The 17779-nt window shown below is 39.2% G+C and overlaps 1 protein-coding gene across 1 annotated transcript in view; it reads right to left on the minus strand.

Annotated features, from left to right (window-relative positions):
• LOC140127379 (dual oxidase 1-like) overlaps positions 1-17779 on the minus strand; it is a 45854-nt gene continuing 28075 nt past the window's right edge. Inside the window, exons 19-34 of the mRNA XM_072147997.1 lie at positions 17124-17340; positions 16552-16645; positions 16290-16456; positions 15643-15712; positions 10795-10854; positions 10526-10710; positions 9741-9971; positions 9554-9653; positions 8589-8638; positions 7211-7338; positions 6221-6374; positions 3419-3648; positions 2278-2436; positions 1005-1160; positions 752-880; positions 1-495 (exon numbers count right to left, since the gene is read on the minus strand). Coding sequence (XP_072004098.1) covers positions 373-495; positions 752-880; positions 1005-1160; positions 2278-2436; positions 3419-3648; positions 6221-6374; positions 7211-7338; positions 8589-8638; positions 9554-9653; positions 9741-9971; positions 10526-10710; positions 10795-10854; positions 15643-15712; positions 16290-16456; positions 16552-16645; positions 17124-17340 — 2253 coding nt within the window. The 3' untranslated portion in view covers positions 1-372. The remainder of the gene's footprint in view (positions 496-751; positions 881-1004; positions 1161-2277; positions 2437-3418; positions 3649-6220; positions 6375-7210; positions 7339-8588; positions 8639-9553; positions 9654-9740; positions 9972-10525; positions 10711-10794; positions 10855-15642; positions 15713-16289; positions 16457-16551; positions 16646-17123; positions 17341-17779) is intronic.

Consider the following 17779-nt stretch of genomic DNA (forward strand, 5'->3'; position numbering starts at 1 on the left):
TCAAGAATTTAGCAGAAACCAGCATAGTAAACAAAGTGAATACAGCGAGTTCTAGAAATATAATGAGTGTTAAATCAGTTATAGTCTGACTCCCAGCACCAAGCGCTCAGGTGTTTCAAGGAGATGTCCTGGGCAGACACTGTGGCCCATTCATCCTCTATGAAGCACAGCATTTCCCACTGTCTTTACTGCATCTTTATGCAGCCCACTCCTATTCATGTGCATGACACAGAGCTACTGTGCAATGAGTTGTGTCTAGTAATTCAGAAACTGTAGAACTCATCAAAGAAAAACATTCAGGTGACTGGCTGGTGTACTATGAATCTTCCTGCCTCTACCAATATGGTGCCAATCACTGCTTAATAGTATGGGTTAAAAATTTTCATAATGATGCATGAAATGAGCTTGATCTTTTTTGTTGAGTTTTTGGCAAGCATCTTCAACATTCTTAGTCATTCCCGGTGGGCCACAGCTGAACACACCGATTTTTTTCACCTTTCAAAAAAAGGTAAAGCAAATGTTATCGTAATATTGTAGTCTACGTTGAATATTTTTTTTAAAATAACCTTGCATAATAGAGTCACACTTTTCTTATATGTCTTGCCCACCATAATTGTGGGACATAAATACTGCCGTATTGGAATAAGCTGTAACGATAAAGGTCTTTAGTTGAACATAAATAGGGGACTTATATAAGTTAACTGCAACGCCTAATATAGGTGATATATATTTAAGAAGTGTTGGAGAATACCTCAGGGTGAACCTCTTGTAAGGAATCCAGAAATTTTTGAAAAGGTGGTCTACCGAAATGTGTAACAGACCTCAGCCCGGTCATTAAGCTCTTGTTCTGAACTTTCTGGAAGTGTCGCTCACAGATATACTACAAAAATAAAGGGTTATATGTATGATACTTAGAGGAGAACAAAAAAAAATCATAATTTAAAAAGTTTTTAAATTTATAAATTAAGGTAACGATAGAATCAGAATAAAGAGATAGCAGTTACCAGCATGGCTGTGCGGAAGTCAAACTTCTCACTAAGTTGTGTGATGTATATGTGGACTGATAGAAGATTGTGGTGATCATTCTCTTCCACCTCTCGAATGATGTCTGTCAGCCATTCAAACTGCTTCTGAGTGCGTGTTACCCAAATAAAATAAATCTAGAAGTCAATAAGACGGTCATTACTTTTTAGAGTGCGGCTATCAGATTTATTGTATTACTACATCAGTTAAATTTGCATTTCTGTGGGGGACACATTGCATAACTGCTGTTACACCAAATGTGTCGCCAAATTTTAATTTTGACATCAGATATATATTTTCAAATCTGTTTTTATTCTATTTTCTTTCCACGATTATGGGTCTGTCATGTTGGCTGAGCTCCAGTAACAGCTTTTAGTGATATAGGGTATATGGTCTGCATCTGGCTCATTAAGGTCTATGGAGAGTAAAAGATTACTAAACATTCCTAATATGTTTATTATAAAATAAATGCTTAACAAACAGGCCATGAGCTGTATTTACCAGACTGAACACTGTCCAGAGAGCTGGACTCATTGGAGCATCTATGGTGCAGAAATTTAAAAGGATTGTCCACTTTCAGCAAATAATTTATATTGTTTGTGTAATGAAGTAAACATTGAGGAACATGTACAGAAAGTATATCGTAAACATTTTATTACTTTTCATTACACAAACAATATCATGTATTTGCTCTAATAATGAATGTTTTATCAAATTTAACTTTTTGTATGGAGCAACAGTCCAGAACTTACTTTTTCACATATTATAGATGATCTAAAGAAGTTATCAGGAAGTGATTCTGACTTGGTGGTTAAAACCTTCATCTAGCAAGAGCTGATAGCAGCTACTGCATTGAGATTGACTCACAGGCAGGAGATTTCAGCTCTGTTCAGTGGTTGTGAAAGTGTTATGTGTAAACTTATTGTTAGAGAAAAAGTTTTCATTCATGTAGTTTTTACAAATGATTAACCACTAGAGGAGTCAGAATATCAATGAAACATCGTAATTTTTATATGTTTTCCTCCATAAAATGATTTTACATTTCTATTTAGTTATGTTTTATGAATTTTTATATAACTCCCATGGATACCAGATGTTTACAGTTTCACATTCGCCGCTAGAAGGCAATTTAGTGTTTTGTCTAACTCTAGGTGAACTTGTTATGTTTATGTGTATCAGTAAATGTAGCCGAAGAATCATATTAAACTGCACACATTCTCTTTGAATTAATAAAGAATTCTTAAGTATTCATACTTTCTTGCACTGTATCCTTGCATTGACTGATGATTTGAAGACCAAGTCTTTAAGGATTGAAGCAAATGGTGTAACTCCAATTCCTCCACCAACTAAGACCGAAACTTCAAACATGTTCCACTCCTGGTGCCCTTCTCCAAATGGTCCATCCAGAAATAGCTACATAATAGTTAAGACAATATAAGAAAGTAAAAAAGATGATGCATTTACTGTACTTTTATACAAAAATATTTTCTGTAAAAAGGAAAGGTATAGTTTATAGGCATCTACCACTTAGGGCAGTGATGGCGAACCTTTTAGAGACCGGGTGCCCAAATTACAACCGAATCCTACTTATTTACCATGAAGTGCCAACATGACAACTTAAACAGTAACTTATTGCTCCTTGTTCTTCCACAGCATTCAATCGTATTGGCCCCCTGAGGCCACCAATATAGTTGAAAGCAGGAGGACAAATTCGGACATCATTGTAGCTTCTCTCCAGTGTCTCTCTGTACAAGAGGAATCATGGGGCCAGCAAGGGGACCTCAAAAGATAATCTTGACCTTCTCTCTTCCTGCATTTCCAATCAGTCAAGGAAGTGTCACCTTAAAATAGCATTGCGAACTGCAGGAATATTCTGGTCCTGTCTGATGAATCTATCCTGGGGTGACAGCCTGGGTGCCAACAGAAGGGGTTCAGAGTGCCACCTCTGGCACCCGTGCAAAAGGTTCACCATCACTGACTTAGGGTCTTATATGCAAATCTGTAATGTTGCATAAAATTCAGATTTTTCCTATATAATGTTTAACATTTTTTTTTACATTTGCATATTTGCTCCACAATTTCAAACTTTTCAAATTGGCGAGCAAGTGTTGCGCCTGATATGGTTTTCTCAAAAAAGGGGATGTGGACGTATGTAAAACAGTCGCAGTTATGGTGAAAGGAAAAAGTTTAGAAGGGGGTTGCAGAAGAATTTTTTTAAAAGATGTAAAATATAACAGACACACATATCTGATACATCAACCTCTAAGATAAATGAAACAAGTCCAATACCCAGGAAAATCAAAAAAAGACAAATAAATGTCCTGACTAAAGATAAATTACCCCAAATGAGTCTATAAATAGGTAAAATGGAAGAAATATCAAATGTTATTTATACCTTTGGGAATTTCTCATCTGTTGAGTTGGGAGATGCAGAAAGCTGCCTTAAGCTTGTAGTCCATGGTCCCACTGCTCTAATATGTAAACTTAGAGAATCCTCATGTGGAGCGGATGTCAATGTGAATGGATGGTATTCATCAGTACCAAGAGACAAGCAGGCAATCCTAACCCATTGTCCTGATTTGTAGTCAAAGTCTGATGGTCGCTGAAATTTCAGGTAAGTTACACCTTCAAATACATAAAAATACATATAAATACAAAAAGTACAATAAAGATCATTAATATACTTTAGCATATCATTAATCATGGATGTTTCTGGTAGCTATTGTGGAGCTATAAAGTTTTTATTTCATTTTGTGTTCCTTGTACCATATATTCATAGTAGCTTTGACTACTTTCTTTAAAACCCAACCCTGCAATGCACTGTGCCATAAAGTTATCCCTCTGTTGTCTTGTGTGTTCCTTGGTTTTCAGGATTCTGTTTGTTCACTTATGTTTTCTGACAAACCTCTGATACTTTTACAAAACAGCTTAGAAAAAATTACATGCAGATGATTTCTAAAGGCAATTGGTCACACTGGATTTTATTTAGGGATATGGAATGCATGGAGGCTGAATACATATACATATACATATGCACAACACGATTTTCAGGTTTTTTTATTTGAATATTCAGTTTTTTTGATTTGCAAAAATATTGGAAAACTACATATAATTTTCTTTAGACTTCACAAACAAATGATACTTTTTTTCTTTAACATATAGGGGTCATTTATCTTACAATTTTCTTTCTCTTAGATTGCGACTTCTTTGGCACATTTGTATATTTGCACCTAAATTTGTGACTTTTCTACTTGCCTAGCAAAGTAAGCCACACAAGAATTTTTCAGTGTTGCGCTTAATATATCTTTAACCCCTTCCCGGGTCCCGGTGCATGGAGAGGGCTCGCGGGCCGAGCCCTCTCCATAGCCGGTAAGTCTTTGCTGCATATTGCAGCAAAGGCTTACCGGTAACACCCGCGGCTTCAAAGAGATGGCACCGCATTCTTGTCGTGGATCGCCGCTCCCCGATGACGTCACGGGGAGCGGCGATCCGTCGCCATGGTAGCCTCAGGTGTTCCGAATACCCGAGGCTACTTCGTTTTAACCCATGCATTACAATGTGCTAATTGCACATTGTAATGCATGGGGAGTAAAATCCACATATACTGCCATACAGTAGTATGGCAGTATATGATAGGATGAATCAGACTACCTAGGGTTAGAGTACCCTAGAGAGTCTGAAAAATACTAAAAGTTAAAAAGAAAAAATTATAATAAAAAAACCTAAAAATTCAAATCACCCCCCTTTCCCTAGAACTGATATTAAAATAAATAAACAGTAAAAATCATAAACACATTAGGTATCGCCGCATCCGAAAATGCCTGATCTATCAAAATATAATAAAGTTTTTTCACTGCGTTTAACCCTGTAACGGAAAATAGCGTCCAAAGTCGAAAATGGTATTTTTTTGCCATTTTGAAAAATATAAAAAAATTCATAAAAAGTGATCAAAAGGTCGCACAGTCCCAAAAATTATAGTAATGAAAATGCCATCAAAATTAGCAAAAAATTACACTATCCACAGCTCCGTACACCAAAGTATGAAAAAGTTATTGGCGCCAGAAGATGGCAAAATAAAAAAAAATATTTTGTACAGGAGGTTTTAATTTTTTTAAATGTATGAAAACATTATAAAACCTATACAAATTTGGTATCCACTTGATCGTACCGACCCAAAGAATAAAGTAGACATGTCATTTGAGACGCAGAAAGCTGTAAAATCCAAGCCCACAAGAAAACGTCGCAAATGTGGTTTTTCACCATTTTCACTGCATTTGGAATTTTTTTCCCGCTTCCCAGTACACGCCATGGAATATTGAATACTGTCACCATGAAGTGCAATTTGTTACGCAGAAAATAAGCCATAACACAGCTCTTTATGTGGAAAAATAAAAAAGTTATATATTTTTGAAGTTGGTGAGTGAAAAATGGAAGTGAAAAAACTAAAAAAGGCCAAGTCATTAAGGGGTTAAAATCCAGATCTGGCTATATAAAAAAGTTGCAATTTAACAAGTTTCAATTCTAAGGTCACAGTCCTATAGCAACCAATCAGATTTAGAGCTCCTATTAATCACCTGTTGCAGAATAGCAACCAATCACGACACAGCTTTCAACTGCCACAGCAGCAGCAGACAATCGCTCCTGTATAAGGTGGGTAATACGCGGATTTCGGAAAGTGTCGGGTTAGAATTTCAGCTCAAAACCAAGTCTATGATGTTCCCTGAGTCACAGGCAACAACTGCGCAAAATTTGGTGATTATAAATGCTACGGTACAGATTCCTTTAGCAGACATACATACATACACACACTCATCTAAATTGATATATTAGATCATTTGTTCTGCCAAAAAGCAAACCTATTTATCCTACAAGAGAACATACAACTATATCGATATGTAGCTAATTAGTCTGCTCCCTAATATTTTAAATATTTAAAAACCTTAATATACGTTTTTTTCGGACATGATAGAAATGGCTTTCTTATTATTCCCTTTAAAAGCCTCTGTCTGCATGAAATCCATGAAGTATCAAAATCATTGAAAGTCTATAAAGCTGTAATGAGTGAAAAAAACTGGATCAGTGGTCTCTGGATCAGCGCCATTTGCAAAATACCAGTGCCATGAATTATTGGGTAAAGAACACAAACTTTTTACAATGTGTATTTTATTTGGTACAATCAATATAATCTACTACATACCTGAGGGCAGTTGCTTAGCTTCCAGAACTTCTATTTCTATCTTTTTCCGCCTTAAGCTAATCAGTTTGTCTCCCACAAAGATGATTACCGGGGGAATAAAAAAAATGTGAAACCTTGGTTGCTGGATAAGTGCAAAACTGCCATGAATAATAGTCTGCAAAACAAGCAAAAAAGCAATAAGCATAGCTGAGACACATTCTTCCAGAGAAATCGAGTAAGCCAACATCAATAAGCATCATAGCTGTTATCTTCTAATATGTTACTGTACAGAATAACATTATGATTCACTTGGTAGGTTACATTGTGCTAATCATATTTACCCTTGATATAACAAAGCTGAAATGTTGGCAGGGTTTCATTTTCAATTATCAAATCATAGTACACATAAGGACATAAAACCATCCTCATGTAATCTACCAGTTTACTCTGCAGTTGAATACAACGTCACCCACATTTATGTATTTATTCATTGATTGATTTGTATGTGTGTCACAGGGCCCTACAGGCTGTCGCCGTTAATTAGGTATCGATAAAATGATCCAGCACATGATTCATGTCCATCCAAAAAACGTTCTTCTTTAGATCAAAAACATTGCTTTTATTTCCATCTTGTTAAATCATAGTTTCAATTAGTCGTGACATATAAGGAAAAACCAACTGACACGTTGCATATCTTACGACTCTTAGTCATAGTCTTTGACTAAAAATCATAAGATTTGAAATTCAGTGGGACATCAAGGAGGTTTTCTGTTATTTTCTTTGATGTATCCGTTGATTGTTTGGATTTGATCTGTGGTGACCAATTAAAGGCCAGCTGCATACTAAGGGGTTATCTAGACAAGACAATCCCTTTTATACAGACATATACTTTAACCAGGATCTTCTTAGACAATATATGTAAAATTCCTTCTTTTTGCAATTTCAAAGGCATGGATTGACAGATGAGATATTGACTTTATTTTATGTGGATTGTTTTATTTTAAATCTTACCAAAATATAGAAGACCACATACAGATGATGAATGATCCAAAAGCCACGAAAACTGACACGTCGAAAATAATAAGTTGAAAACACATACATGAGAGCCATGACTGCCAGAAGAAGAACTCCAGTCATACCTTTGGAAAGAGAATGATAATTTTTTTTATGTATTGTTAATGGACTATTTGGCAAAGGAACTGCTATTGTAGATTTGTTATCAGCAGGGTTAAATGTGGCATTTATTCCATTTTTAACACATTAGACATCCTAGTGGTGACAATTAGCTGCTTCCACAAGTTCTCTGTACTACAGTGGAACACTTCCATAAGTTCTTTGTACTACAATGGAGCATTTCTACAAATTCTCTGTGCTACAATGGATCTCTCTCATAGGTACACAATGATGTGGTTTTTTTTCTTTCCTTTATGGTTCTTTTCTGATATGAGTCTGGCATTAGTATTGAGTCTTGGAAGGAGTTTATGACTCATGTTAGGCTGCATTCCAAAACAACCCAGTTCAGGAGCCCAGGTCCAACCTTGATGGGGGCCAATTATAGTCTCCCCTTCCCTGAGCATTACTTTCCCTGAGCATTAATTTTCATGTCCTCTTTAAATCTCTTAAGATCCATAAGATATATCATGTTTAGTTTATACATATATAGGTCTCACTTCTGCAACTGATGCCGCCACCCTGAATATAAAGATTACTGTGCATAAACAGGCGAATAAACATCCTTGACCTTCATCAAGTCCCAGAGATGTGATCTACAACTATAAATCATTTATTTCACAGCCTGCTAATATGGTAAAAACCTTTATAAAATTTCACAAAAAAATTAAAAGTAACAATTTGAAGGTAAAGTTGGAGCATCCTTACTTGTCTAGTTTGTCTGAAGTCATACAGTACAACAAAAATACTATCCTATTTCTGAACCTGCGTAAATTGTGTTCTCAGTGGGTTGCAATGCTTATCTTCAAGTAGGAGAAGACACGATGAAGATTTGTACTGTATCAATAGCTATATATGATTACAATATTGAACACACTGATGCTTGTACAGACTGCCCCAGCATTTTAAAAGTGAAAGAAAAAATAGTATACCACTACTTCAAGCATGCAAATACGCCATGGTAAGAGGAATTTCTGGTTAACCTAGGCTGGGCATTCATGTCAGTAAGGTGATTAGTAATATTATCTTCATATTACTATAAAGACGTAGTTACAGACCGAGCTAATGCATTATGGGGAAAAGTTCATTAACATTGTATTGATTTGTGTACTAGGTATAGCTGCCAAAATATAAAACCTGAAGAAAAATTCTCTATGGTGTGACGTTACTTTCATCTAAGTCTTTCTATGTGTTGGCAATAAGTTACAGAATGACTCACCTGGTACAGACTCATAAAACCACCAATAATATCTCTGTGGAAACTCAGATCTATGGAAAAGAAATCATCTTAGTTAAGAATAACTATAACATTTTATAAGTCATGTATTTTGCTCACAGCAGTTTCTTGTTTCCCCTATAGTCATGTACTGTCCTATAGGGAATACAATTTGCCAGACAGTTTGCAAGGTTACATGTTATTTGGCACCACCACACATGCAAAAAATGACAAAGGTATTTACTTTGAATCTAGTGAATTCATAAATCATAGCCCTAGCATTAAGAACAACCCATAAACTGATATCTAGCATCAGCCTTTTGTGTAATTCATATTTCTTTCATATTTTCATTCATATTTCTTATATAAATAACTATGCACATAGTAGTGAAAAACCTGTTCTGGGGCATGTAAACTGTACACCAGGTTCTGTTGAAATAATCTGCTGCGGGAGAAAAGCATGAGAACAGTCGTGTGTATTGTGGATCTACAGAATATATTTGGGATGTGTAAGAAATCTGTTCCACCTTTACATTTGTTGATGCATTCCATTAAGGGGAACATGTCACCAGCTAAAAAACTATACAAAAAACTGCAAACAAATTAGTTTTTTTTGCATCACTTGTCTGTTCATTGTATATAAAAGCTGTCTCACTCGAGAAAGCCAGTTATACCATGCCTAATGATCTTAGCTGTCCTGAAAGCTTACTTGTAACATCTTATATTTCAGTTAGCCATTATAAGGCATCACAATCTCAAAAAGGTTACTTTACTTGACCTATCAAAAGCAACAGGAATTTCTTCAACTGGCTAGCACAATATAAAACTTTTTGTTCTTGTGACCAAATGTTGTTTGGAATACAATGATCATTTTGGTATTCTACTTTTTAAATTTCAGTTTAACTTGTTTGTAAAACTCTTTGCAGTTAAGATAATATTTATTTACCCAAATTTTAGTTTTTACCTACCCATTTTCTGTGAACACTGTTGGAAAGAGGCAGCTGAGGATACTGATGGGAGTTATTGAGAAGATGTAGACATTTACTACATGTCCAAGTGTATGAAGAACTAAAGGAAACAAAAAAATTTAAATAAATTTCTATTACTCATAACATTGGTTAAATCAGCAAATTCGTTATAATGTGACCAACTCACTGGCAAGAATAACTGCGGTCATGGCGATTAGTCGGTGGAAGTCTACTGCAGCATCAAATGGGATGTATCGATTCAAGAAGGTCTCTCGCAGGAAAGTTATTAGATTGCGGCACATTGTTAGAAGAATATAAGAGAACATAAAGGAAATACTGGCAGCCGAGCCTCTAGAGACTATAAGGCCCACATATGTAGTGTCAACGATTCCAGTTCTTGGGGATGCAAAACCATAATCTGTGGATGTAGAATGTCAGATGTTGATTCAAGATTCAATAATCTATGGAATCTATTTATCAAAACAGTGTAAAAAACTACTATATTTTTCAGACTAATACGCAGCAATAAGTCTTGCTAAAAGTGCCTCTGTCTTAAGGTTAGGAGGATCCAGCACTGGCAGACCTTCCTGACCGCTGTTCTGGTGAAGCACTAATAAAGCGATTTACCTGGTCTCTGGAGAGCGGAGCCTCTGCACTGCACTCCCTCTCCCTGCCAACCCTGTGTAAGAGGGAATTGTGTGTGTCTTCTATACTAGTGGACCCCAGCCATCCATGAAATTACCCTACGATTCTGACTTTTCTGCAATGTAACAATATAGTAGCATATAGTTTGTATAATTACATATGGTAGTGGCCAATGCAGTGGAATTATTTATCTTTCTACAGTTTCAAACCAGTAGATTACATGTAAGGAGATTATGACTTTAAATGTAATGAGTAAAAATCAAATGGAATACATAAGATTGTTTCTATGAAAAACTGCCTTATTTAATCTGATAGTGTCTTACGTACAGTATCCTCTTTCAGCAAACAGTCCAGCCGATATTCCATAGAATATTACTAGGCATACAATATGACGCCGGTAGTTCTCAATTAATCGCTTAAATTGCTGGATCTTTTGACGGACTTTGCTTGATTCATATTTTTCTCTTTTTGCAGTAGTAAATACACCGGGTTGATTAGGCTTGATCCTGTTCCTAATTAATGAATCAGAAAGTCAGATGGATGTTACATGCTATTACAGTATCTATGTAAAAACATAATATGTTCATTACACGTACATTTTACCATGTCTGTTTCGAAGCTCTTGACCTTCCAATTCAATATGGTTTTCATTAATACTGTGAAAATAAACAGTCATTACTTTTATTCGTAAATCTAGCAAAAAAAAAAAAAAATAAGGCCATTAAGGCCATTACAACTTAGAAATTCCTTTGTTTTGAGCTGTGTGACAGTATTCCTCAGTATAGATGAGGTTCTTTTCTATTTGTTTTAGTCAATTTTAGAGATGAGCGAACATGCTCGTCCGAGCTTGATGCTCGTTCGAGCATTAAGGTACTCGAGACGGCTCGTTGCTCGGACGAGTATTTCCCCTGCTCGAGATCGAGCATTTAATTAAAAAAACACAGTGAAGAACAATAAAGAATAGAATAAAAACAGTGAACACAGTGAACACAGGATCATTTAAGTGAAAAACACAGTGAAGAACACAGTGAAGAATAGATTACAGATGTTCGGCACATCTGCTTACTTGTCGGAAGATACGCGCGGAACGGTGCGAACAAAATAGCATGTGAAGAACAATATATATGTGTGAAGAACACATTGCAGAACACGGTGAGCAGGACGGAGACTCAAGGGAGCAGCACAGAGACACCGGGGAGCAGCACGGAGACATGGGGCAGCGGCAGCACGGAGACATGGGGCAGCGGCAGCACGGAGACATGGGGCACGGAGACATGGGCACGGAGAGCAGCGGGGCACGGAGACATGGGGCACGGAGAGCAGCGGGGCACGGAGAGCAGCGGGGCACGGAGACATGGGGCACGGAGACATGGGCACGGAGAGCAGCGGGGCACGGAGACATGGGGCACGGAGACATGGGCACGGAGAGCAGCGGGGCACGGAGAGCAGCGGGGCACGGAGACATGGGGCAGCGGCAGCACAGAGACATCGGGCAGCGGCACGGAGACATCAGGGAGCGGCACGGAGACATCGGGGCACGGAGACATCGGGGCACGGAGACATCGAGGGGCACGGAGACATCGGGGCACGGAGACATCGGGGCACGGAGACATCGAGGGGCACGGAGACATCGAGGGGCACGGAGACATCGAGGGGCACGGAGACATCGAGGGGCACGGAGACATCGGGGCACGGAGACATCGAGGGGCACGGAGACATCGGGGCACGGAGACATCGGGGCACGGAGACATCGAGGGGCACGGAGACATCGAGGGGCACGGAGACATCGAGGGGCACGGAGACATCGAGGGGCACGGAGACATCGAGGGGCACGGAGATATCGAGGGGCACGGAGACATCGAGGGGCACGGAGACATCGGGGAGACTTCAGTGGAAGAAGAGCAGCGGATCCCGGGACAGCGTATCTCCCGACAAGTAAACACATGTGCAGAACATCTGTAATCTATTCTTCACTGTGTTTTTCACTTAAATGATCCTGTGTTCACTGTTTTTATTCTATTCTTCACTGTTCTTCACATCTGTTAACTTGTCGGGAGATAATATACGCGCGGAACAGTGAAGAATAGATTGCAGATGTTTGCATACATCTGCTAACTTATCAGAAGACATTCTTTTTCAATTAATTAACACATTTTATTCCCGAACCATGGTCCCTTTGAAAAATGCTCGAGTCTCCCATTGACTTCAATGGGGCTCGTTATTCGAGACGAGCACTCGAGCATCTGGAAAAGTTCGTCTCGAATAACGAGCACTCGAGCATTTTAGTGCTCGCTCATCTCTAGTCAATTTTCCAAACAAAAACATTTTAGAGTGAATGCAACTCTAAAGTGCTTGCCTAGGGCTAGACTTATACAGTATCTATGAAAAATCTTCCCCAGAGTTTACATTCTTCTTGCAGGAAGAATCATATCATATGCTTTTCTTATTTAAAGGGAACTGGTCACCAGATTTTCACTAGTAAATTATAGGTTCCCAAACCACAATTCTAAATATTGCCCACATTGTCTGTAGGTAAAAAATGCATACTTTCTTTCCCCAGAAAATCATATTTTAATCCTACCTGGCACTCTGCCAAAAGGTGCAGTGAGTCACAAAGGGTGTAGCTTATTCAGCCGAGTCGCTTTGTGGCTCAGCCCATGTCTTCATCATTGCCCCTCTCTTCGGCAGACATGATCCTCTGCTCCCATTGAATTATGATTTCTTTACACTCACAGGCTAGCATCAGTCACAGTGCAGTGTGCATTGGAGCAGGTTCCTTAAGCAGTTTGTTTAAATCAACTCCCTCTCCCTGTACGTCACTGACAGCAAATCAGCTGGAGCAGGAGCCTGATCATTTTCCTTTTGACTTACTGTATATACTCGTGTATAAGCCGAGTTTTTCAGCACAAAAAATGTGCTGAAAAACGTCCCCTCGGCTTATACACGAGTCACAAGTTAAAATACAACACTTATATACAAACTTATATTCTCACCCTCCGGTGGCCCCGATCTGCAGCGCTGCTCCCCCGATGTCCGCGCGGGTCCTCTTCTGGCTTCCGTGCCCGTCTTCTGTCTTCTGTACATCGCGCTGGGCGCCGCCATTGCTCTCAATGGCGGCGCCCAGCGCGATGTACAGTGGACGGGCGCGGAAGCCAGAAGAGGACCCGCGCGGACATCGGGGGATATTTAAATAAGCAGCCTTATTTTTTTTAAGGCTGGGCAGCGCTGTATACTACTGGGGGCAGGCTGGGCAGCACTGTATACTACTGGGGGCAGGCTGGGCAGCGCTGTATTCTACTGGGGGCAGGCTGGGCAGCGCTGTATACTACTGGGGGCAGGCTGGGCAGTGCTGTATACTACTGGGGGCAAGCTGGGCAGTGCTGTATACTACTGGGCGCAAGCTGGGAAGTGCTGTATACTACTGGGGGCAGGCTGGGCAGCGCTGTATACTACTGGGGGCAGGCAGTGCTGTGCTGTATACTACTGGGGGCAAGCTGGGCAGTGCTGTATACTACTGGGCGCAAGCTGGGAAGTGCTGTATACTACTGGAGAGCAAGCTGGGCAGTGCTGTATACTACAGGGGGCAGGCTGGGCAGTGCTGTATACTACTGGGGGCAGGCTGGGCAGTGCTGTATACTACTGGGGGCAGGCTGGGCAGTGCTGTATACTATTGGGGGCAGGCTGGGGTGGCTGTATGCTACTGGGGGTAGGCTGGGATGGCTGTATACTACTGGGGACAGGCTGTATACTATAGGGGGCTGGCTGGCTATATACTGGGGTGGGGGGGGTCTGTGACCAATCCATTTCCCACCCTCGGCTTATACTCGAGTCAATAGATTTTCCCACTTTTTGGTGGTAAAATTACGGGTCTCGGCTTATACTCGTGTCGGCTTATACTCAAGCATATACGGTAACTCTTTATAGACAGTCCCTGAATAGTCTAATCTCATTGCAATCATGCAAAATCAACATGGGAAATATTTTCTAGGCATGGAAAGAGTTTTTAAATAGCTTATCTACTGTATCTGTATCTGAGATGACCAGAATGCTTTAAGATATACACTCACCGGCCACTTTATTAGGTACACCTGTCCAACTGCTTGTTAACACTTAATTTCTAATCAGCCAATCACATGGCGGCAACTCAGTGCATTTAGGCATGTAGACATGGTCAAGACAATCTCCTGCAGTTCAAACCGAGCATCAGTATGGGGAAGAAAGGTGATTTGAGTGCCTCTGAACGTGGCATGGTTGTTGGTGCCAGAAGGGCTGGTCTGAGTATTTCAGAAACTGCTGATCTACTGGGATTTTCACGCACAACCATCTCTAGGGTTTCCAGAGAATGGTCCGAAAAAGAAAAAACATCCAGTGAGCGGCAGTTCTGTGGGCGGAAATGCCTTGTTGATACCAGAGGTCAGAGGAGAATGGGCAGACTGGTTCGAGCTGATAGAAAGGCAACAGTGACTCAAATCGCCACCCGTTACAACCAAGGTAGGCAGAAGAGCATCTCTGAACGCACAGTACGTCGAACTTTGAGGCAGATGGGCTACAGCAGCAGAAGACCACACCGGGTGCCACTCCTTTCAGCTAAGAACAGGAAACTGAGGCTACAATTTGCACAAGCTCATCGAAATTGGACAGTAGAAGATTGGAAAAACTTTGCCTGGTCTGATTAGTCTCAATTTCTGCTGTGATATTCGGATGGTAGGGTCAGAATTTGGCGTCAACAACATGAAAGCATGGATCCATCCTGCCTTGTATCAACGGTTCAGGCTGGTGGTGGTGGTGTCATGGTGTGGGGAATATTTTCTTGGCACTCTTTGGGCCCCTTGGTACCAATTGAGCATCGTTGCAATGCCACAGCCTACCTGAGTATTGTTGCTGACCATGTCCATCCCTTCATGACCACAATGTACGCAACATCTGATGGCTACTTTCAGCAGGATAATGCGCCATGTCATAAAGCTGGAATCATCTCAGACTGGTTTCTTGAACATGACAATGAGTTCACTGTACTCAAATGGCCTCCACAGTCACCAGATCTCAATCCAATAGAGCATCTTTGGGGTGTGGTGGAACGGGAGATTCACTGTGTGATGCCACCATGTCAATATGGACCAAAATCTCTGAGAAATGCTTCCAGCACCTTGTTGAATCTATGCCACGAAGAATTGAGGCAGTTCTGAAGGCAAAAGGGGGTCCAACCCGTTACTAGCATGGTGTACCTAATAAAGTGGCCGGTGAGTGTAGTGCTCACTGCAGGAGACCGAGCAGAAACATAGCACATAGAAGCTGCTTTAATTAATTACAAAGCTTACAATTATTATCTGATCTATTTATTTCTTAAATAAACAATACTTTAAAATTTTCTCTTGAAGTGAAGAGATACTTTGTATAGAAAAGGTGCAGCAGGTTCATGAATAGAAGAACTGGTCCTGGGTTACCTGTCCTTTGTTCCTTTGTCTATAAATGATATCTTGCTGGTAAGATGGTTGTTGGCTTTTACAGTTGATCCTTTAAAAGAAAAGAAAACAACAAATCTTTATATCAAGTATATTTTATAGTTACTCCAATATTTATATACTTATATAGTAGGTTTTATATAATAAGCTGATAATCCTTATGGTAAAATGCGATGACAGTTAAGGACAGACATAGTTTACTCAGATCTCCCGGGAACAAGGGACAAGAAAATGATGCATCTTTTGATATCTCGAAATGCAACCTCCTTGACATCAAGAATGACTTTCAAAAAGCCTTATGACATGATGTGGGATTAAAGTCAAACTAGTATATCTATTGCAGAAGGAATAGAATCCCAACTGTACACAGAACTGTTTCGGTCAATTAAGTCCGCCTTGTAAGAGTGTGGAGCATTAGTGGAAATAAGTCTACACACACCTACAACAGCTATTATGTTACTGTTGCAGCCTGTAATGGATGCAAATAAATACAGCAATCTGGTACTGTCCTAATGTTATGAGGAATGTTTTCTTCATAACGACCTTGGCATAAATATAATTTTTCCAAACTTACTGAAATATACTGAATACTTCAATTGTACACTGTGTAAACATCAGATACTCCTTACCTTTAAATGTCATTTGGTTAAAAACATGGGAATGCTGCTTAAACATAGAGAAAAACTGCTCCCAAGTGATCTTTTGGGTGGATTGAAGCCCAGCCTCAATAAACATGCTCTCAATGACTTGCTCAGTTTGATCTTTTGAAAGAAAGTTGGATATTTCATTGAAGGACCTAAAAGAAAATTTTTTTCACTTTGTTCCATTATTTTAACAATGTGAAAACCCCATTGATCGTAAATTCTACTATTTTTTGAATGTATTACAAACCTAAGCATATGAGTTAATTCTTCTCTTGTGAGGACTCCATTTCCATTAATGTCATGCATTGCAAAAATAAATTTTAGCTTGCTCTCTACTGAACCTGAAAAATCATATTGGTTAAAAGACAGAGAAATATCAAAAGTAAAGTACAGACAGTTACACCAGAAAAATGTTTGTTTTTCTCCGTGATTATTGGGTTTTCAAATTTTTGGCTTGTCATGGGAGAATGATCAACTATAAAGCTTCATTGAAGACACCTTTTGATAACTCTTATAGTTGATCCCTGCGGCCTGGTGCTACAGTTCAGTAAATTACAGGCATCCAAAGATCAGAGGTCACAGTGAGAAGAGAGGTCCATTTGTAACTAGGGGTCATCTGTATCACATTTCATAACCCACTCTCCCTTTCAAGTGGCCACTATGGTTTACATACAATAGATAAACTTTAATTTTTGATTTCATGAGTTTATATACGGAATGCCATTTGTAATTCTTACTTATATGTAATTATTTAGTTGTAATAATTTCATTTTATTGCACTTATATTATTTTACTATATGCTTAAAAAGTTTTTCTTACCTTTCAGTAATATACATAGTATGTAACAGAACTCGTGAAAAGACAGGTAGCCATTACCATCCTTGTCAGCAACGGAAAACATGGCATCAACAAAATGGGCTTTAGGATCAAGCCCCAAAGATTCTGCAAACTCCTCTCTGGACAACTCACAATTTAGAGCTTCTGAAATTTCCTCTCTTTGAATTATTCCTGCATCCCTCTTCTCTATGTCGAACACCTGAGTACAACATTATAATTCTTTGTTATATCTGTAACCATACTGAAATGGTATACCAAGTACTGTAACTGGGCTATATGATGAGTTATAATTCTTACGGCAGCAAAAGGACAATTTTTTACAAGAGTTATAGTAGATTTATATACAGTTGAAAATTTTAATGTATTAATCCAGCCAAACAAAATTCTTTCCCCGTTAAAGGAAATCTACCACAAGAATCCATCATGATAAACCAGGGACACTTACTGATAAATCCAGGCACCATGACTGTGGTAATGGTTTTATATATGTTATCCATGGCCTCCTTCTAAAATCAACTTATACAATTATGTTAATGAGCATGAAGGGCTCTGGGGGGCAGTACAGTGCTGGAGGATCTTCCCCTCTCTCTGTGTGCTGAAACTTTCTCTGCTGCAATGAGATTACATCAGGCATGGGG

This window comes from Engystomops pustulosus, chromosome 4 (assembly GCF_040894005.1).
Source record: "Engystomops pustulosus chromosome 4, aEngPut4.maternal, whole genome shotgun sequence".
In the NCBI taxonomy this organism is placed as follows: domain Eukaryota; kingdom Metazoa; phylum Chordata; class Amphibia; order Anura; family Leptodactylidae; genus Engystomops; species Engystomops pustulosus.